The sequence below is a fragment of the Nansenia antarctica genome (assembly GCF_963989245.1).
Source record: "Nansenia antarctica genome assembly, contig: SCAFFOLD_252, whole genome shotgun sequence".
Taxonomy (NCBI): Eukaryota; Metazoa; Chordata; class Actinopteri; order Argentiniformes; family Microstomatidae; genus Nansenia; species Nansenia antarctica.
In genome coordinates, this window is record NW_027663460.1 from 10,001 (window position 1) to 30,000 (window position 20,000).

At 55.6% G+C, this 20,000-nt stretch overlaps 1 protein-coding gene across 1 annotated transcript in view; it reads left to right on the top strand.

Moving 5' to 3' along the window:
* prkg3 (protein kinase cGMP-dependent 3) overlaps window positions 1-20,000 on the top strand; it is a gene marked incomplete at both ends in the record, with an annotated part of 39,097 nt that overhangs the window by 3,575 nt on the left and 15,522 nt on the right. Inside the window, 3 exons of the mRNA XM_080550797.1 lie at window positions 1,695-1,742; window positions 12,103-12,144; window positions 16,801-16,912. Of these exons, the coding sequence (XP_080406923.1) occupies window positions 1,695-1,742; window positions 12,103-12,144; window positions 16,801-16,912 (202 nt within the window). The remainder of the gene's footprint in view (window positions 1-1,694; window positions 1,743-12,102; window positions 12,145-16,800; window positions 16,913-20,000) is intronic.

A 20,000-nucleotide genomic window follows, 5' to 3' on the forward strand; every position in this document is an offset into this window, starting at 1 on the left:
CTCTCCTCCTCTCTTCCTCCTCCTCCCCTCCTCCTCTCCTCCTCTCCTCCTCCTCTCCTCCTCTCCTCTCCTCCTCTCCTCCTCTCCTCCTCCTCCTCCCCTCCTCCTCTCCTCCTCTCCTCCTCCTCTCCTCCTCTCCTCTCCTCCTCCTCTCCTCCTCCCCTCCTCCTCTCCTCCTCTCCTCCTCCTCTCCTCCTCTCCTCTCCTCCTCCTCTCTTCCTCTCCTCCTCTCCTCCTCCTCCTCCTCCCCTCCTCCTCTCCTCCTCTCCTCCTCCTCCTCTCCTCCTCTCCTCCTCTCCTCTCCTCCCCTCCTCTCCTCCTCTCCTCCTCTCCTCTCTCCTCCTCTCCTCCTCTCCTCCTCCTCCTCCCCTCCTCCTCTCCTCCTCTCCTCCTCCTCCTCTCCTCCTCTCCTCCTCTCCTCTCCTCCCCTCCTCTCCTCCTCTCCTCCTCTCCTCCTCCTCCTCCCCTCCTCCTCTCCTCCTCTCCTCCTCCTCTCCTCCTCTCCTCTCCTCCTCCTCTCTTCCTCTCCTCCTCTCCTCCTCCTCCTCCCCTCCTCCTCTCCTCCTCTCCTCCTCCTCCTCTCCTCCTCTCCTCCTCTCCTCTCCTCCCCTCCTCTCCTCCTCTCCTCCCCTCCTCCTCTCCTCCTCTCCTCTCCTCCTCTTCTCCTCTCCTCCTCTCCTCCTCTCCTCCTCCTCTCCTCCTCTCCTCTCCTCCTCTCCTCTCCTCCTCTTCTCCTCTCCTCCTCTTCTCCTCTCCTCCTCTCCTCCTCTCCTCCTCCTCTCCTCCTCTCCTCTCCTCTCCTCCTCATGTCCTCTCCTCCTCCCCTCCACCTCTCCTCCTCTCCTCCCCTCCTCCTCTCCTCATCTCCTCCTCTCCTCTCCTCCTCCTCTCCTCCTCTCCTCCTCCTCTCCTCCTCTCCTCCCCTCCTCCGCTCCTCCTCTCCTCCTCTCCTCCCCTCCTCCTCTCCTCCTCTCCTCTCCTCCTCTCCTCTACTCTCCTCCTCTCCTCCTCCTCCTCTCCTCTCCTCCTCTCCTCCTCTCCTCCTCCTCCGCTCCTCCTCCTCCTCTCCTCCTCTCCTCCCCTCTTCCTCCTCTCCTCCTCTCCTCCCCTCCTCCTCTCCTCCTCTCCTCCTCTCCTCTACTCTCCTCCTCTCCTCCTCCTCCTCCTCCTCTCCTCCTCCTCCTCTCCTCCTCTCCTCTCCTCTCCTCCTCTCCTCCTCCTCCTCTTCCTCTCCTCTCCTCTCCTCCTCCTCCTCCTCCTCCTCTCCTCCTCCTCCTCTCCTCCTCTCCTCCTCTCCTCCTCCTCCTCTCCTCCTCCTCTCCTCTTCCTCCTCTCATCCTCTCCTCTCCTCTCCTCCTCTCCTCCTGTCCTCCTCTCCTCTCCTCACCTCCTCTCCTCCTCTCCTCTCCTCCTCTCCTCTCCTCCTCTCCTCCTCTCCTCCTCTCCTCTTCTCCTCTCCTCCTCTCCTCTCCCCCTCTCCTCCTCTCCTCCTCTCCTCCTCTCCTCTCCTCCTCTCCTCCTCCTCTCCTCCTCTCCTCCTCCTCTCCTCCTCTCCTCTCCTCCTCTCCTCTCCTCCTCCTCCTCTCCTCCTCCTCTCCTCCTCCTCTCCTCCTCCTCCACCATCCAGGTCTTGGGCTGAACATGTGTCTGTGTCTGTGAAACTGATTGATTGATCTGATGTGTTCCTCTCCTAGGGTGTTTGAGGAGACCATCCCCATAGAACACCTGGAGCTGCACGATGAGTAAGTTACCCCTAACCTCACCCTAACCTCACCCTAACCTCACCCTAACCTCACCCTAACCTCACCCTCACCCTAACCTCACCCTAACCTCACCCTCACCTTAACCTCACCCTAACCTCACCCTAACCTCACCCTTACCTTAACCTCACCCTAACCTCACCCTAACCTCACCCTAACCTCACCCTAACCTCACCCTAACCTCACCCTAACCTTACCCTAACCTTACCCTAACCTCACCCTCACCCTAACCTCACCCTAACCTCACCCTCACCCTAACCTCACCCTAACCTCACCCTCACCTCACCCTAACCTCACCCTCACCTCACCCTAACCTCACCCTCACCCTAACCTCACCCTAACCTCACCCTAACCTCACCCTCACCTCACCCTAACCTCACCCTAACCTCACCCTAACCTCACCCTAACCTCACCCTAACCTCACCCTAACCTCACCCTAACCTCACCCTCACCTCACCCTCACCTCACCCTTGTTACAATAGGATCTTTTAGTTCAGTAAAAGAAAAGGGATGTTACAATAGGATTGTATTAAAACATAAGGTGTGGTGGGTTAACATAATTCACCCCCGGAACTAATAGTTGGGAGTATTGTTCCGTACGGAGGGTTAAGTGGGTGGTACTCAGTTTTAGTTCCTGTTTTGAAGTGTGTGGTAGCAACATGTTCATGTCTGTTAATAAACGTCTAGCTGTGACATTTGATACGCCGCCTCCGACTCCCGTCTCTCGGCACTACATTGGTGACCCCGACGTCAGTCCCGTTGAAGTATCCGAGACTGAACCGAACATGGCAAATAACGCCGTTTTTCTCAAATTGCCGGAGTTTTGGGAGACGTCCGCGGCAGCATGGTTCGCACAGACGGAGGCGCAGTTCGCCCTCCGTGGGATTGCAGACGACGCTGCACGCTACTACCATGTCGTCTCGGCTCTGGGGAGCTCCACTGCAGCCAGAACGGTGGGCTTCATTACAGCTCCCCCTGCCCTGAATAAATATACAGCGTTTAAGACTCTCCTCCTCAGGACCTTCGGACTATCACGGTCAGAACGAGCCCGACGTCTGTTCGCAATTCAGGGGCTGGGAGACAGCAAGCCTTCCCAGCACATGGACATGATGCTGAACCTACTGGGTACGGAAGAACCAAATTTTCTTTTTATTGAACTGTTTCTTCGGCACATGCCTGCACATGTACAGACGGCGCTCGCTAATACGACTATTACGGAACCCCGTGAGTTAGCAGAGGAGGCTGACCGCTTCTTCCTAGCTACCCAGCGTTTTGCCCCTGAAGTGCTAGCCCCGACACACAATTACACTCCCCCTGGCAGAGACAGGCTAGCTAACAAGGGCCCACCTACCACCGATAGCCGTACTAGCCCAGGCATGTGCTATTTCCACTCACGCTTTGGCGCGAAGGCGAAGAGGTGCCGCTCCCCTTGCAACTACGGCTCGGCGGGAAACGGCAAAGCCTGCGTTCTGTAGTGGCTATGAGCGTGGGCACAACAAACCAGCTACTGTTCATCAGAGACACTCTCTCCGGGTGCAAATTCCTCTGTGACACCGGTGCTCAGAGGAGCGTCCTGCCTGCGACAGTGGATGACACCGCCAGGGGAGGTCATGGCCCACATTTAAAGTCCGCTAACGACACCCCCATCCGCACCTATGGCACGAAAGCTGTAGACCTATGTTTCGGGGGTCAGCGGTTTACATGGGAATTCGTCACGGCCGACATCTCTTTCCCCCTCCTCAGAGACATGCCATTCCTATTCGTCTATTTGGACGACATCCTCGTTGCCAGCTCCTCGGTGGAAGAGCATCTGGCACATCTCCGAGACCTCTTCACGAGGCTCAGCCAACATGGCCTGATCATTAACCCGGCGAAGTGTCTGTTCGGGTTACCCTCCATCCGATTCCTTGGGCATCTCATCAACAAAGATGGGGCCGCCCCCCTTCCATCGAAGGTGGAGGCCGTTTCCGCCTTCCCCCGCCCACACACAGCTCGAGCACTCCGAGAGTTTCTCGGAATGGTGACTTTTTATCACCGGTTCATCCACCGTGCAGCCCACACCATGCACCCGCTGTACGAGGCTATGAAGGACAAATCCCCCAACCAGGCCATCGACTGGACGGCCGAGAGGGAAGCCGCCTTCATTGCCACCAAGACCGCCCTAAGCCAGGCCGCCATGTTGGCCCACCCGTCACCCAAGGCCCCTATTGCCATCACCACCGATGCGTCCGACTACGCCGTCGGCGCGGTGCACGAACAATGGGTCGCAGGCGCCTGGCAGCCGCTCGCCTTTTTCAGCCGTCAGTTGACGCCCAGAGAGCGCAAATACAGCGCGTTCGACAGGGAGCTCCTTGGCCTCTTTTTGGCAGTCCGCCACTTCCGGTTCCTGCTGGAAGGCCGTGAGTTCACGGCGTTCGTGGATCACAAACCCCTCACGTTCTCCATGTCCAAGGTGGCCGAGCCTTGGTCTGCCCGCCAGCAGCGCCAGCTCTCGTACATATCTGAGTACACCACAGACATCCAACACATCGCTGGCAAGTCCAACGTGGTCGCGGACTGTCTCTCCAGAGCGGTCGTCGGGGCCGTTCAACTGGGTCTCGACTACCTCCGCATGAGTGCGGACCAGGCCTCCGATCACGGGGTCCAGACCCTCAAGAACGCGGTCACAGGACTACGCTTGGAGGATGTCGCAGTCGGTGACTCAGGCGCAAAACTGCCGTGCGACTTCTCTACGGGCCAGCCGCGGCCGCTAGTCCCTGTGAACTGGCGCCGGCCCGTTTTTGAGGCTGTACACAACCTCTCCCACCCCGGCAGGAAACCATCCGTAAAATTGGTTTCTGAGAAGTTCGTATGGCAGGGACTCAAGAAGGAGGTAAGGGGCTGGGTCGACACGTGCGTGGCCTGTCAACGCGCCAAAGTACACCGCCATACCAGAGCCCCTTTTGAGCCCTTCACTGTTCCTGAGAGGAGGTTCGACCACGTCAACGTCGACCTTGTGGGACCACTGCCCGCCTCTCACGGCTTCACCTACCTTTTCACCATGGTGGACAGGACGACCCGCTGGCCCGTGCGTTCATCGGCACGTGGGTCGCGCGCTTTGGGACCCCGTCTGACCTGTCCTCTGACCGTGGCTCGCAGTTTACCTCGGAACTGTGGAACGCTGTAGCTAGTGGTTTGGGGGTAAAGCTGCACCGCACTACTGCCTATCACCCCCAGGCTAACGGTTTGTGCGAGCGGTTCCACCGCTCAATGAAGGCGGCCCTACGCGCGAGTTTGACGGACGGCAACTGGGTGGACAAACTTCCGTGGGTCATGCCTGGCCTCAGATGTGCCCCCAAAGAGGACTTGCAGTCCTCGTCTGCCGAACTCGTGTATGGCCAAACCCTACGAGTCCCCGGGGATTTCATCCCGGATGCCACTGTCCCCTGGTCTGCAGCCAGGCAGCGCTCCTCCCTACTGGAAGCCGCTGAGGTGTTCGCACCCGTCCCCACTTCACAGCACGGTACCCCTGCTTTCCGGGTCCCCACCGAGCTGCGCTCGTCAGACTTTGTCTTCATTCGCCACGACGCCCACCGCGGCCCCCTACGCCCCCCTTACGATGGCCCGTTCAAGGTCCTACAACACGGGGACAAGACCCTGGTGGTGGACGTTGGTGGTAGACACGAGACGGTCTCCATTGATAGGATCAAGTCCGCTCACGTGGACGTTTCCCGGCCATTGGAACTGGCTCAGCCCCCACGCCGTGGCCGCCCCCCCATGCCCCACCCCCCGCCCCCGGTCGCGGTGCCTTCAGCTGCCCCTGCCCCTGTCCCGGTTCCCCCTGCCCCGGCCCCGGCTGGCCCTGCCCCTGCCCCTGCCCCGGATGCCCCTGCGTCCCGCACCCGCCGGGGTCGGATCGTCGTCCCTCCCCGACACAGGGATTTTGACTATGGGTGAATTCTGGGGGGGCTTGTGTGGTGGGTTAACATAATTCACCCCCGGAACTAATAGTTGGGAGTATTGTTCCGTACGGAGGGTTAAGTGGGTGGTACTCAGTTTTAGTTCCTGTTTTGAAGTGTGTGGTAGCAACGTGTTCATGTCTGTTAATAAACGTCTAGCTGTGACATTTGATACGCCGCCTCCGACTTCCGTCTCTCGGCACTACAAAGGTTTGTTTCTGCACGGACGAAGTTGAGTGTGACACAGCCATGTGGAGAGCTGGATGTAGAATGTCAACACGGAGTTATAATAAAAGTGTAAGCAACTTGAGAGAATGCTTTAATCGTCATTTCTGTTAGTCAGAGTACAGTATAGGACTAGGCAGAATTTAACATGGTGACAGCGAGGTGGACACGTTCCTGACGTGACAAAACCGAACTTTGCTACAGTGAGGAATAGCCTAGCATCGGAGCTAACTCCCGCAGAAGTGATTCCAGTAAAAGCGGAAAAGATGGAAGGACTGAGACCTCCACAGACGCTATGCTTGGACTCTGGAAACCTGGCGAAGACGTGGAAATCGTGGAAGGAGGAGTTTACACTCTACTTGGAACTTTCTATGCCAGATGCGACCGAAACTGTGAGTGTGAAGCTGTTCTACTACCTCATTGGAGAGGCGGGTAGGGAGCTCTGTGAAACGTTGATGAGTGACAGCACTTCGGCTAGGAGGAAACTGTTGGACTTGATCACCGCATTTGATGAACATTGCAATCCCAAAGTGAACGAGACAGTAGAAAGATATCGTTTTTTCACGAGAAATCAAGGTCACAAAGAAGGCATTGACTCGTATGTTACTGATCTCAAAGTGTTAGCCAGTACATGTAACTTTGGAGAAATAAAGAACTCGCTCATACGTGACAGAATAGTATGTGCTGGCAACGATGCAGGGCTGAAAGAGAGGCTGCTAAGAGAAGAGAAGTTAACACTGGAAAAATGTCTACACATGTGCAGGGCCACAGAGTTGTCTCGTGAAAATAGCAAAACCCTCTCAGGGAATAGCGTGGAGGAGGTACACATGATGAAACAGGCTGAAGGACAAGATAGCCAAAGCGCCAGTACTCAAGTACTATGACCCCAAGCAGGAACTTACGCTGCAGTGTGACGCGTCAGAAACGGGACTCGGAGCAGCACTGACCCAAGGTGGAAAACCGGTGGCGTTTGCGAGCAGGGCGCTGACTCAGACAGAAAAGGGCTACGCCCAAATTGAAAAAGAATGTCTGGCCATCGTCTTTGGCGCAGGAAAATTCCATCAGTACGTACGGCCGGAAAGTGACTGTACAGAGCGACCACAAGCCTCTGGAGAACATCGTCAGGAAGCCACTGCTGAGTGCACCCAAGCGACTGCAGAGGATGTTGCTGCGGCTTCAGTCATATGAGATAGAGGTGACATACGTTCCCGGGCGTGACATGGTGCTCGCAGATACATTGAGCAGAGCGTACCTGCCTGAGAGCTCAGGCGCGGGGTCATTGGAAGCTGAGATAGAGACAGTTAATATGGTGGACTACGTACCAGTCTCAGAGGCGAGACTCAGCACAATACGCTCTGCGACCCGAGACGATGACACCCTACAGAGGTTAAGTGAAATCATACTGAAGGGATGGCCGAAGAATAAGAGAGACACACCGATAGATATCAGACACTATCACTCGGTGCAAGAGGAGCTGAGTGTTCAGGACAACATCGTCTTCAGAGGAGAGAGAGTTGTGATTCCAGACACACTACAAAGCGACATCACTCGCCGCATACACTCTACTCACCTGGGAGTAGAGGGTTGTCTCAGACGGGCGAGAGAATACGTCTACTGGCCAGGAATGACCGAGCAGATCAGGACAGCCATATCCAAGTGTGACGTCTGCAGAGCAATGGACACAAAGCAGCGGAAAGAGACACTGCACTCACACGAGGTGCCGAGCAGGCCATGGGCCAAGGTGGGGACAGACTTGTTTACCCATAACAACATGGATTACCTACTGACGGTTGACTACTATTCTAACTTTTGGGAGGTCGACCATGTACCTGACACAAAATCGAGTACAGTTATAAGAAAGCTGAAGGCTCACTTTGCTCGTCAAGGGATCCCGGATGTCGTGGTTTCGGATAATGGGCCACAGTACTCTTCCCATGAGTTCGATAGGTTCAGTCGGCTGTGGGGATTTCAACACCGGACTTCATCCCCTGGCTACCCTCAAAGCAACGGGAAAGCCGAGTCGGCGGTCAAAACGGCAAAGAGACTAATGATGAAAGCCAAGGTGGCAGGGGAGGACCCATACCTGGCAATGTTGGATCACCGCAACACTCCATCTCAAGGGCTAGATACAAGCCCAGCTCAGAGACTGATGTGTAGGAGGACCAGAACCCTGCTACCAACGAGGGATAGTCTTCTGCAGCAGGAGGTGAAACGCACAACGCCAGAGCAGATGAGACGAGGACAAATGAGACAAGCAAAGTACTACGACAGAACAGCCAGTGATTTGGACACGCTGAAAGCAGGAGAGCATGTCAGAATTCAACCCTTCGAACCACACACAAGCTGGAGAAAGGCGACAGTGGTGCAGCCTGTGGACCACAGATCCTACAGAGTGGAGCTGGACACCGGAGCTGTCCTTCGACGGAATCGACGACACCTGAGACGGGATAGGGGCACAGAGCCCAGTGGGGCACAGAGCCCAGAGACCCACAGCACACCAAAGTCTACTGCTACTCCGGGCAGGGACATAGGGGACACACAGACTGTAACCACTAGATCGGGTCGAGCAGTTGCTAGACCCGGATATCTCATGGACTATGCGAGCTGAGTTGTGTAGCGCACAGTGTGTTCGAGAGAAGAAGAAAAGAAAAAAAAAAGAGAGAAAAATAAATGGTTTTGAAAGATTGTTATGTTGTTCACTGTTCACTGTTTAGCTCCCTGTTAGTTCAGTAAAAGAAAAGGGATGTTACAATAGGATTGTATTAAAACATAAGGTTTGTTTCTGCACGGACGAAGTTGAGTGTGACACAGCCATGTGGAGAGCTGGATGTAGAATGTCAACACGGAGTTATAATAAAAGTGTAAGCAACTTGAGAGAATGCTTTAATCGTCATTTCTGTTAGTCAGAGTACAGTATAGGACTAGGCAGAATTTAACAACCCTAACCTCACCCTAACCTCACCCTCACCTCACCCTAACCTTACCCTTACATTGACGGATTTTACCCAGTATGTCACATGTAAAACAAGGGAGAACAAAATACTAGACAAACTATATGCCAATGTGAAGGGAGCTTACACATCCACTGCCCTCCCGCCACTAGGGGCATCCGATCACAACATGGTCTGGATGGAACCAACATACACCCCGATCATAAAAAGGCTGCCTATCACCACCAGGACTGTCCTGCAATGGTCAGAAGACGTGGAGGAGGAGCTGAGGGCGTGTTTTGAAACAACCGACTGGGGGATGTTCCAGAGAGTCCACGGGGAGGACATAGATGGTCTGCTAGACTGTGTCACAGACTATATCAAGTTCTGCGAGGAGAGCATCGTCCCCATTAAAAAGGTGCGGTGCTTTCCTAACAACAAGCCGTGGATAAATGGGAACATCAAGAACCTTCTGAAAAGGAAGAGGAGGCTGTTTAAGGCAGGGGACACTGAGGGAGCCAAGGCCGCTCAGAAGGAGGTGAAGAAGGAGCTGAGAGCAGCCAAAGAGGAATACAGGAGGAAATTGGAGGGCGGGCTAGTGGCCCACAGCTCCAAGGAGGTGTGGAAGGGTTTCAAGAAGATCACGGGCCACAAGCAGCCACATACTGTGGTGGAGGGGACCCGAGAGCAGGCGGATGACCTGAACTGCTTCTTTAACAGGTTTGACCAACCATCCCCCTGTCACCCCCCACAGCCCCCGACCCTCTCCTCCCCTCTCCAATGTACCGCACCCCTGGCAACAGTAGCCCCCACTCCCCCTGACCCCCTCACACCCCAGCAGCAATTGCCTCCCCTTACCAACACCAGGAGCCAGGGAGCATGCTTCACACCTGGAGACACCTGTACTCACAGCTTTATAACATCTGAGCAGGTGAGAAGGCAGCTCTCCAGGGTGAATGTGAACAAGTCCAGAGGTCCAGACAACATCAACCCCAGGGTTCTGAAGGTGTGTGCTGGAGAGCTGGCGGACACATTCCAACATCTCTTCAGTCTATCTCTAAGACTGAGGAGGGTGCCACAGCTCTGGAAGACCTCTTGCATCGTCCCAGTGCCAAAGAAGGGACGGCCCAGCACCCCAAACGACTACAGACCTGTCGCCCTGACACCACAGGTCATGAAGATCCTGGAGAGGCTAGTGCTGCAACGCCCCAGGTGAAGGACTTCCTGGACCCCCGGCAGTTTGCATACCAGGAGAGCATTGGGGTGGAGGATGCCATCATTTACATGCTGCACAGGGCCTACACACACCTGGAGAGGCCACAGAGCATGGTGAGGACCATGTTCTTCGACTTCTCCAGTGCATTTAACACCATCAAGCCATCACTGCTGGCTGACAAACTAGCAGTGATGTGTGTGGAGGACTCCCTGACGGCTTGGATCCACAACTACCTCACAGACAGACGTCAGTATGTGAGACTGCAGGGCTGTCAGTCTGAGGTGGTGGTGTGCAACACCGGTGCCCCCCAGGGAACTGTTCTGTCACCCTTTCTCTTCACCCTCTATACCTCAGACTTCCAGTTTAGCTCCGACCAGTGCCACCTGTAGAAGTTTTCTGACGACTCCTCTATCGTCGGTTACATCACAGACGACAGGGATGAGGAGTACAGGGCCCTGGTGGAGAGCTTTGTGCAGTGGTGCGACACCAACTACCTTTTGCTTAACACCAGCAAAACAAAGGAGTTGGTGGTGGATTTTAGGAGGAAGAGAAGGACCCCAGCCCCCATCACCATCAAGGGGGTGGAAGTCGAGAGGGTGGACTCCTACAGGTACCTGGGAGTACAAATTAATAACAAACTGGACTGGACTGACAACACCGAGGCTCTTCTCAGGAAAGGGCAGAGCAGACTGTTTTTCCTGAGAAGGCTGAGGTCTTTCGGCGTCTGCAACAAGCTGCTGCAAATGTTTTATCAGTCGGTGGTTGCCAGCGTTCTGTTCTTCGCCGTGGCCTGCTGGGGTGGAAACATCTGTGCCAGGGATGCTGCGAAGCTAAACAAACTGGTGAAGAAGGCCAGCTCTGTGGTGGGGACCGGGCTGGACAGCCTAGAGGTGGTGGCAGAACAGAGGATGGGGAAAAAACTGGCGGCCATGCTGGCCAATCCCTCCCACCCGATGTACTGCGAGCTGGCGGGGATGAGGAGCAAGTTCAGCCACAGATTTGTTCTCCCCCGTCAAAGTACAAAAAGATTTGGACAGTCCTTTGTTCCAGCTGCACTCCGACTCTACAACCAGGCCCTGCAGGGTGGGGGAGACCTGGAGCTGGAACTTTGGAACTTGGAACTTTTTACTTATTGAGCCTGCACTGTTTTATCTATTTATTTATTGAATGTTTTCTGTCTGCCCTAACTAAGCTGTTTGACAACAAAATTTCCCCATTGGGGACAACAAAGGTTTTCATCATCATCATCATCATCACCCTAACCTCACCCTAACCTCACCCTCACCCTAACCTCACCCTAACCTCACCCTCACCCTAACCTCACCCTAACCTCACCCTAACCTCACCCTAACCTCACCCTAACCTCACCCTCACCCTAACCTCACCCTAACCTCACCCTCACCCTCACCTCACCCTAACCTCACCCTAACCTCACCCTAACCTCACCCTAACCTCACCCTAACCTCACCCTAACCTCACCCTAACCTCACCCTAACCTCACCCTAACCTCACCCTAACCTCACCCTAACCTCACCCTAACCTCACCCTCACCCTAACCTTACCTTGTCCTCTCTGTTACCTCCATCAGTCTGGTAACTGTCCTCTTTGTCACTGTTATATTTTCACTGCAAGAGACTTTCCATAAAGTCTTAAATATTTCCAAGGCCAGGGACTCAGATTCTTTTATTTCTTACATTTGTTTCTTTTGATTGATTGATTGAAAACTTTATTAGAAGATTTGCAGAAGTAGGTACATGAAAGTACATATTACATACAAGGTCAACTAACAGGATAAAAACCCAAGAAAGCCACTGGCTTATTTCAATTGGGGTCCTTGATTCTCTACTTTCATTGTATTTTTTTCCGCTGTTTTATCTACTTCCCCTGCCTTCATATACATGTTATGTTTGTATATGTTTTCATCCTGTTGTAAAGCACTTTGAGCTGCACTTCTTGTATGAAAGGTGCTGTAGAAATAAAGCTTTACTTACTTACTCCCTCCCTCCCTCCCTCCCTCCCTCTCTGTGTTTCAGCTCCAAGGTGCTGGAGGAGACTGCTGCCCCAGAAAAGACCACGTAAGAGAACTAACTAACTAACTACCTAACTACCTAACTACCTAACTAACTAACTAACTACCAAACTAACTAACTAACTAACTAACTAACTACCTAACGAACTAACTAACTAACTAACTAACTAACTACCTAACTAACTACCTAACTAACTACCTAACTACCTAACTAACTAACTAACTACCTAACTACCTAACTAACTAACTACCTAACTACCTAACTAACTAACTACCTAACTAACTACCTAACTAACTAACTACCTAACTACCTAACTACCTAACTACCTAACTACCTAACTAACTAACTACCTAACTACCTAACTACCTAACTAACTAACTACCTAACTACCTAACTACCTAACTACCTAACTAACTAACTACCTAACTACCTAACTAACTAACTAACTACCTAACTAACTACCTAACGAACGAACGAACTAACTAACGAACTAATGAACTAACTAACTAACTAACTAACTAACCTACCTACCTACCAACCTACCTACCTACCAACCTACCTACCTACCTACCTAACTAACTAACTAAAGATGATGTTAGTAAGATGATGTAAACTATAAAGATGATGTTAGTAAGATGATGTTAGTAAGATGAGGTAAACTATAAAGATGATGTTAGTAAGATGATGTTAGTAAGATAAGGTGAATGAAAAAACGTTGTTTAAGTGGTGACTTGTCTTGGACCTATGTGCTGCTGTATACATGTGCTGCAGGACAGGGGAGGCTGGGGGAGGTAGACATCGGAGGACAGGGGAGGCTGGGGGAGGTAGACATCGGAGGACAGGGGAGGCTGGGGGAGGTAGACATCGGAGGACAGGGGAGGCTGGGGGAGGTAGACATGGGAGGACAGGGGAGGCTGGGGGAGGTAGACATCGGAGGACAGGGGAGGCTGGGGGAGGTAGACATCGGAGGACAGGGGAGGCTGGGGGAGGTAGACATCGGAGGACAGGGGAGGCTGGGGGAGGTAGACATCGGAGGACAGGGGAGGCTGGGGGAGGTAGACATCGGAGGACAGGGGAGGCTGGGGGAGGTAGACATCGGAGGACAGGGGAGGCTGGGGGAGGTAGACATCGGAGGACAGGGGAGGCTGGGGGAGGTAGACATGGGAGGACAGGGGAGGCTGGGGGAGGTAGACATCGGAGGACAGGGGAGGCTGGGGGAGGTAGACATGGGAGGACAGGGGAGGCTGGGGGAGGTAGACATGGGAGGACAGGGGAGGCTGGGGGAGGTAGACATCGGAGGACAGGGGAGGCTGGGGGAGGTAGACATCGGAGGACAGGGGAGGCTGGGGGAGGTAGACATCGGAGGACAGGGGAGGCTGGGGGAGGTAGACATCGGAGGACAGGGGAGGCTGGGGGAGGTAGACATCGGAGGACAGGGGAGGCTGGGGGAGGTAGACATCGGAGGACAGGGGAGGCTGGGGGAGGTAGACATCGGAGGACAGGGGAGGCTGGGGGAGGTAGACATCGGAGGACAGGGGAGGCTGGGGGAGGTAGACATCGGAGGACAGGGGAGGCTGGGGGAGGTAGACATGGGAGGACAGGGGAGGCTGGGGGAGGTAGACATCGGAGGACAGGGGAGGCTGGGGGAGGTAGACATCGGAGGACAGGGGAGGCTGGGGGAGGTAGACATCGGAGGACAGGGGAGGCTGGGGGAGGTAGACATCGGAGGACAGGGGAGGCTGGGGGAGGTAGACATGGGAGGACAGGGGAGGCTGGGGGAGGTAGACATGGGAGGACAGGGGAGGCTGGGGGAGGTAGACATCGGAGGACAGGGGAGGCTGGGGGAGGTAGACATCGGAGGACAGGGGAGGCTGGGGGAGGTAGACATGGGAGGACAGGGGAGGCTGGGGGAGGTAGACATCGGAGGACAGGGGAGGCTGGGGGAGGTAGACATCGGAGGACAGGGGAGGCTGGGGGAGGTAGACATCGGAGGACAGGGGAGGCTGGGGGAGGTAGACATCGGAGGACAGGGGAGGCTGGGGGAGGTAGACATCGGAGGACAGGGGAGGCTGGGGGAGGTAGACATCGGAGGACAGGGGAGGCTGGCGGAGGTAGACATCGGAGGACAGGGGAGGCTGGGGGAGGTAGACATCGGAGGACAGGGGAGGCTGGGGGAGGTAGACATCGGAGGACAGGGGAGGCTGGGGGAGGTAGACATCGGAGGACAGGGGAGGCTGGGGGAGGTAGACATGGGAGGACAGGGGAGGCTGGGGGAGGTAGACATCGGAGGACAGGGGAGGCTGGGGGAGGTAGACATGGGAGGACAGGGGAGGCTGGGGGAGGTAGACATCGGAGGACAGGGGAGGCTGGGGGAGGTAGACATCGGAGGACAGGGGAGGCTGGGGGAGGTAGACATGGGAGGACAGGGGAGGCTGGGGGAGGTAGACATGGGAGGACAGGGGAGGCTGGGGGAGGTAGACATGGGAGGACAGGGGAGGCTGGGGGAGGTAGACATCGGAGGACAGGGGAGGCTGGGGGAGGTAGACATCGGAGGACAGGGGAGGCTGGGGGAGGTAGACATGGGAGGACAGGGGAGGCTGGGGGAGGTAGACATGGGAGGACAGGGGAGGCTGGGGGAGGTAGACATCGGAGGACAGGGGAGGCTGGGGGAGGTAGACATGGGAGGACAGGGGAGGCTGGGGGAGGTAGACATGGGAGGACAGGGGAGGCTGGGGGAGGTAGACATGGGAGGACAGGGGAGGCTGGGGGAGGTAGACATCGGAGGACAGGGGAGGCTGGGGGAGGTAGACATCGGAGGACAGGGGAGGCTGGGGGAGGTAGACATCGGAGGACAGGGGAGGCTGGGGGAGGTAGACATGGGAGGACAGGGGAGGCTGGGGGAGGTAGACATGGGAGGACAGGGGAGGCTGGGGGAGGTAGACATCGGAGGACAGGGGAGGCTGGGGGAGGTAGACATGGGAGGACAGGGGAGGCTGGGGGAGGTAGACATGGGAGGACAGGGGAGGCTGGGGGAGGTAGACATCGGAGGACAGGGGAGGCTGGGGGAGGTAGACATCGGAGGACAGGGGAGGCTGGGGGAGGTAGACATCGGAGGACAGGGGAGGCTGGGGGAGGTAGACATGGGAGGACAGGGGAGGCTGGGGGAGGTAGACATGGGAGGACAGGGGAGGCTGGGGGAGGTAGACATCGGAGGACAGGGGAGGCTGGGGGAGGTAGACATGGGAGGACAGGGGAGGCTGGGGGAGGTAGACATGGGAGGACAGGGGAGGCTGGGGGAGGTAGACATCGGAGGACAGGGGAGGCTGGGGGAGGTAGACATCGGAGGACAGGGGAGGCTGGGGGAGGTAGACATCGGAGGACAGGGGAGGCTGGGGGAGGTAGACATGGGAGGACAGGGGAGGCTGGGGGAGGTAGACATGGGAGGACAGGGGAGGCTGGGGGAGGTAGACATCGGAGGACAGGGGAGGCTGGGGGAGGTAGACATCGGAGGACAGGGGAGGCTGGGGGAGGTCGACATCGGAGGACAGGCTCACTGTAATGCAGGTTTGATACCTTCCTGATTCCATGTTTTTTTGCTTTTCATGCTCTCTCTGTGTCTCTCCCTCTCTCCCTCTCTCCCTCCCTCCCTGCCTCCCTCCCTGCCTCCCTCCCTCTCTCCCTCTCTCCCTCTCTCCCTCCCTCCCTGCCTCCCTCCCTGCCTCCCTCCCTGCCTCCCTCCCTCTCTCCCTCCCTCTCTCCCTCTCTCCCTCCCTGCCTCCCTCCCTGCCTCCCTCCCTGCCTCTCTCCCTCCCTGCCTCCCTCCCTGCCTCCCTGCCTCCCTCCCTCCCTGCCCCCCTCCCTGCCTCCCTCCCTCCCTGCCTCCCTCCCTGCCTCCCTCCCTCTCTCCCTCCCTCCCTGCCTCCCTCCCTGCCTCCCTCCCTGCCTCCCTCCCTGCCTCCCTCCCTGCCTCCCTCCCTCCCTGCCCCCCTCCCTCCCTCCCTCCCTCCCTCCCTCCTCCCTCCCTCTCTCCCTCCCTCTCTCCCTCCCTCCCTCCCTGCCTCCCTCCCTGCCTCCCTCCCTGCCTCCCTCCCTGCCTCCCTCCCTCCCTCCCTGCCTCCCTCCCTGCCTCCCTCCCTGCCTCCCTCCCTCTCTCCCTCCCTCTCTCCCTCCCTCCCTCCCTGCCTCCCTCCCTGCCTCCCTCCCTCCCTCTCTCCCTCCCTCTCTCCCTTCCTCCCTGCCTCCCTCCCTGCCTCCCTCCCTGCCTCCCTCCCTCCCTCCCTGCCTCCCTCCCTCCCTGCCTCCCTCCCTCCCTCCCTACCTCCCTCCCTCCTTGCCTCCCTCCCTCCTTGCCTCCCTCCCTCCCTGCCCCCCTCCCTGCCTCCCTCCCTCCCTGCCTCCCTCCCTGCCTCCCTCCCTCCCTGCCTCCCTCCCTCCCTCCCTGCCTCCCTCCCTCCCTCCCTCCCTGCCTCCCTCCCTCCCTCCCTCCCTCCCTCCCTGCCTCCCTCCCTCCCTGCCTCCCTCCCTCCCTCCCTGCCTCCCTGCCTCCCTCCCTCCCTGCCTCCCTCCCTGCCTCCCTCCCTCCCTGCCTCCCTCCCTCCCTCTCTGCCTCCCTCCCTCCCTGCCTCCCTCCCTCCCCCTCCCTCCCTGCCTCCCTCCCTCCCTGCCACCCTCCCTCCTTCCCTCCCTCCCTCCCCCCTCCAGGCCTGGCTCCTCTCTGAGGTTGGAGGACTTGGTTCCTGTGTTGTACCAGGAGGGTCGTTACCAAGGCGACCCCGTCACCCTGGGCGTAGGAGGGTTCGGTCGCGTTGAGCTGGTGTGTGTGTGTGTGTGTGTGTGTGTGTTTCTGTATGGGTGTGTATGTGTGTGTGTGTGTGTGTGTGTGTGTGGGGGTGGATGGGTGGATTGGTAGGTATATGTGTGCGTGTGTGTGTGTGTGTGTCACACAGACTCTGTTTCTGATAATGTTGACATCACATGTGGGGTCCCTCAGGGGTCTGTTCTTGGTCCCTTGCTCTTCTCCCTGTACATGATCCCATTAGGTGGAATCATCAGAAAACATGGTGTACATTTCGGAATGGACTTTATTTGTCATTGCTACAGTACAGGTACCAAACAACGAAATTTAGGAGGGGTGGCTCCCCTGGTGTTAGGAAAGGGGAAAAAAAAAAACATTTTAGAAAAAGCATAAAATCACAAGAAGGTAAGGAGCTGGTTGACATCAATAAAGGCTATGTACACAATCCACTGTACTATACTGCACAGATAGTCAACTAGGGTTGTCATATTGCACAAAAGTATTTTTGCACGTTATTTTAAAGTGTCACAGTTTGCAGGCTTGAAAATGTACATGTTTGTGCCTCAGCACTAGCTGCCATACAATCCGTCCGGACTGTCCTGGGCCCAGAACTTAGGCCTTTTCTGTGTTCAGGGCCTTGACGGCCCTGTGGTAGAAGCAGTTCTTCAGTCTGTTTGTCTTAGCAGCCGGGGTCCTGTACCTCCTGTTCGAGGGCAGCCTGACAAAGTGTACGTGCCCAGGGTGGGTCGGGTCCCTGGAGATCTTGGAGGCCCTCCTGAGACAGCGTGTGTTGTACAGCTCCTCCAGAGAGGGGAGGGGGGCGCCGGTGATCTTCTGTGCTGTTCTCACGACTCTCTGTAGCGCGTTTCTCTCTGCTGTTGTGCAGCTGTGGAACCAGTTGCAGATGCCGTAGGTGAGGATGCTCTCCACTGCGCCGTGGTAGAAGGCCACCAGTATCTCCTGCTTGTTGTGTTCTTTCCTGAGGCATCTCAGGGTGTATAGCCGCTGTTGTGCCCTCTTGATGGTGCCTTTTGTGTTGTCCTTCCAGGCCAGGTCATCCCGCATGTGATGTCCCAGGAATCGGAGGGTTGAGACTCTCTCCACGCTCTCTCCGTCAATGAGCAGGGGCTGGATCTCGAACTTTTTCCTCCTGAAGTCTACGATGAATTCCTGGGTCTTTGACTTGTTTAGCAGCAGGTTGTTAACCTTGCACAGCTTGCTCAGTTGCTCTACCTCATTCCTGTACGCCGCCTCGTCCCCCCCCGAGATACATCCCACCACGGTGGTGTCGTCTGCAAACTTTACGATGTAGTTGCTGGGGTGGACGGGGGTGAAGTCGTAGGTGTAGAGGTTGTAGAGGATGGGGCTTAGCACACAGCCCTGGGGAGACCCAGTGCTGAGGCTGAGGGCTGTGGAGGTGTGGGGGCCCACCCGCACCCTCTGGGGGCGGTCGGTCAGGAAGTCCTTGATCCACGCACATATAGAGTGTGATAGACCCAGGTCTAGTAGTTTGGTCACTAGCCTGTCTGGAAGGATGGTGTTGAAGGCGGAGCTGAAGTCCACGAAGAGCATTTCCATAGTTATGGATGGATGGATGGACTTTATTTGTCATTGCTACAGTACAGGTACCAAACAACGAAATTTAGGAGGGGTGGCTCCCCTGGTGTTAGGAAAGGAAAAAAAAAAAAAAACATTTTAGAAAAAGCATAAAATCACAAGAAGGTAAGGAGCTGGTTTACATAAATAAAGGCTATGTACACAATCCACTGTACTATACTGCACAGATAGTCAACTAGGGTTGTCATATTGCACAAAAGTATTTTTTCACGTTATTTTAAAGTGTCACAGTTTGCAGGCTTGAAATGTACATGTTTGTGCCTCAGCACTAGCTGCCATACAATCCGTCCGGACTGTCCTGGGCCCAGAACTTAGGCCTTTGCTGTGTTCAGGGCCTTGACGGCCCTGTGGTAGAAGCAGTTCTTCAGTCTGTTTGTCTTAGCGGCCGGGGTCCTGTACCTCCTATTCGAGGGCAGCCTGATAAAGTGTTCGTGCCCAGGGTGGGTCGGGTCCCTGGAGATCTTGGAGGCCTTCCTGAGACAGCGTGTGTTGTACAGCTCTTCCAGAGAGGGGAGGGGGGCGCCGGTGATCTTCTGTGCTGTTCTCACGACTCTCTGTAGCGCGTTTCTCTCCGCTGTTGTGCAGCTGTGGAACCAGTTGCAGATGCCGTAGGTGAGGATGCTCTCCACTGCGCCGTGGTAGAAGGCCACCAGTATCTCCTGCTTGTTGTGTTCTTTCCTGAGGCATCTCAGGGTGTATAGCCGCTGTTGTGCCCTCTTGATGGTGCCTTTTGTGTTGTCCTTCCAGGCCAGGTCATCCCGCATGTGATGTCCCAGGAATCAGAGGGTTGAGACTCTCTCCACGCTCTCTCCGTCGATGAGCAGGGGCTGGATCTCGGACTTTTTCCTCCTGAAGTCTACGATGAATGTTATGCTGATGATACTCAGCTGTACATATCAGTATTGCCTGATAATTCACATGCACTCAGCTCGCTGGAGAATTGTCTCCGAGATATAAAACTTTGGATGTCCAAAAATGTTCTACAACTAAATCAGGACAAAACTGAGATTCTTGTCATTGGACCAAAACCACAAAAAGACAAATTGCCGAATACGATGGGAACCTTGCTTTCAAACTGCAAACATGAAGCTAAGAATCTAGGTGTGATTATAGATTCTGACTTAAGCTTTGAGCCTCACATCAAATCTATCACTAGAAATGCTTTTTATCATCTACGGAATATTGCAAAAGTTAGAAATGTTCTACGGCAAGCTGATGCAGAAGTGTTAATGCATGCCTTTGTTATTACCCGTTTGGACTATTGTAACAGTCTCCTTTCTAGAAAGCTATTGGCCAGCTGCAATTAGTCCAAAATGCAGCAGCAAGAGTTTTAACCAAAACAAGCAGAAGAGCTCATATAACTCCTATTTTAGAAACTCTACACTGGCTTCCTGTTAAGTTCAGAATAGATTTCAAGATCCTTCTGATTGTTTATAAAGCTCTCACTGGCATAGCACCAGAATATGTTCAGACCTTCTGCTAGCATATC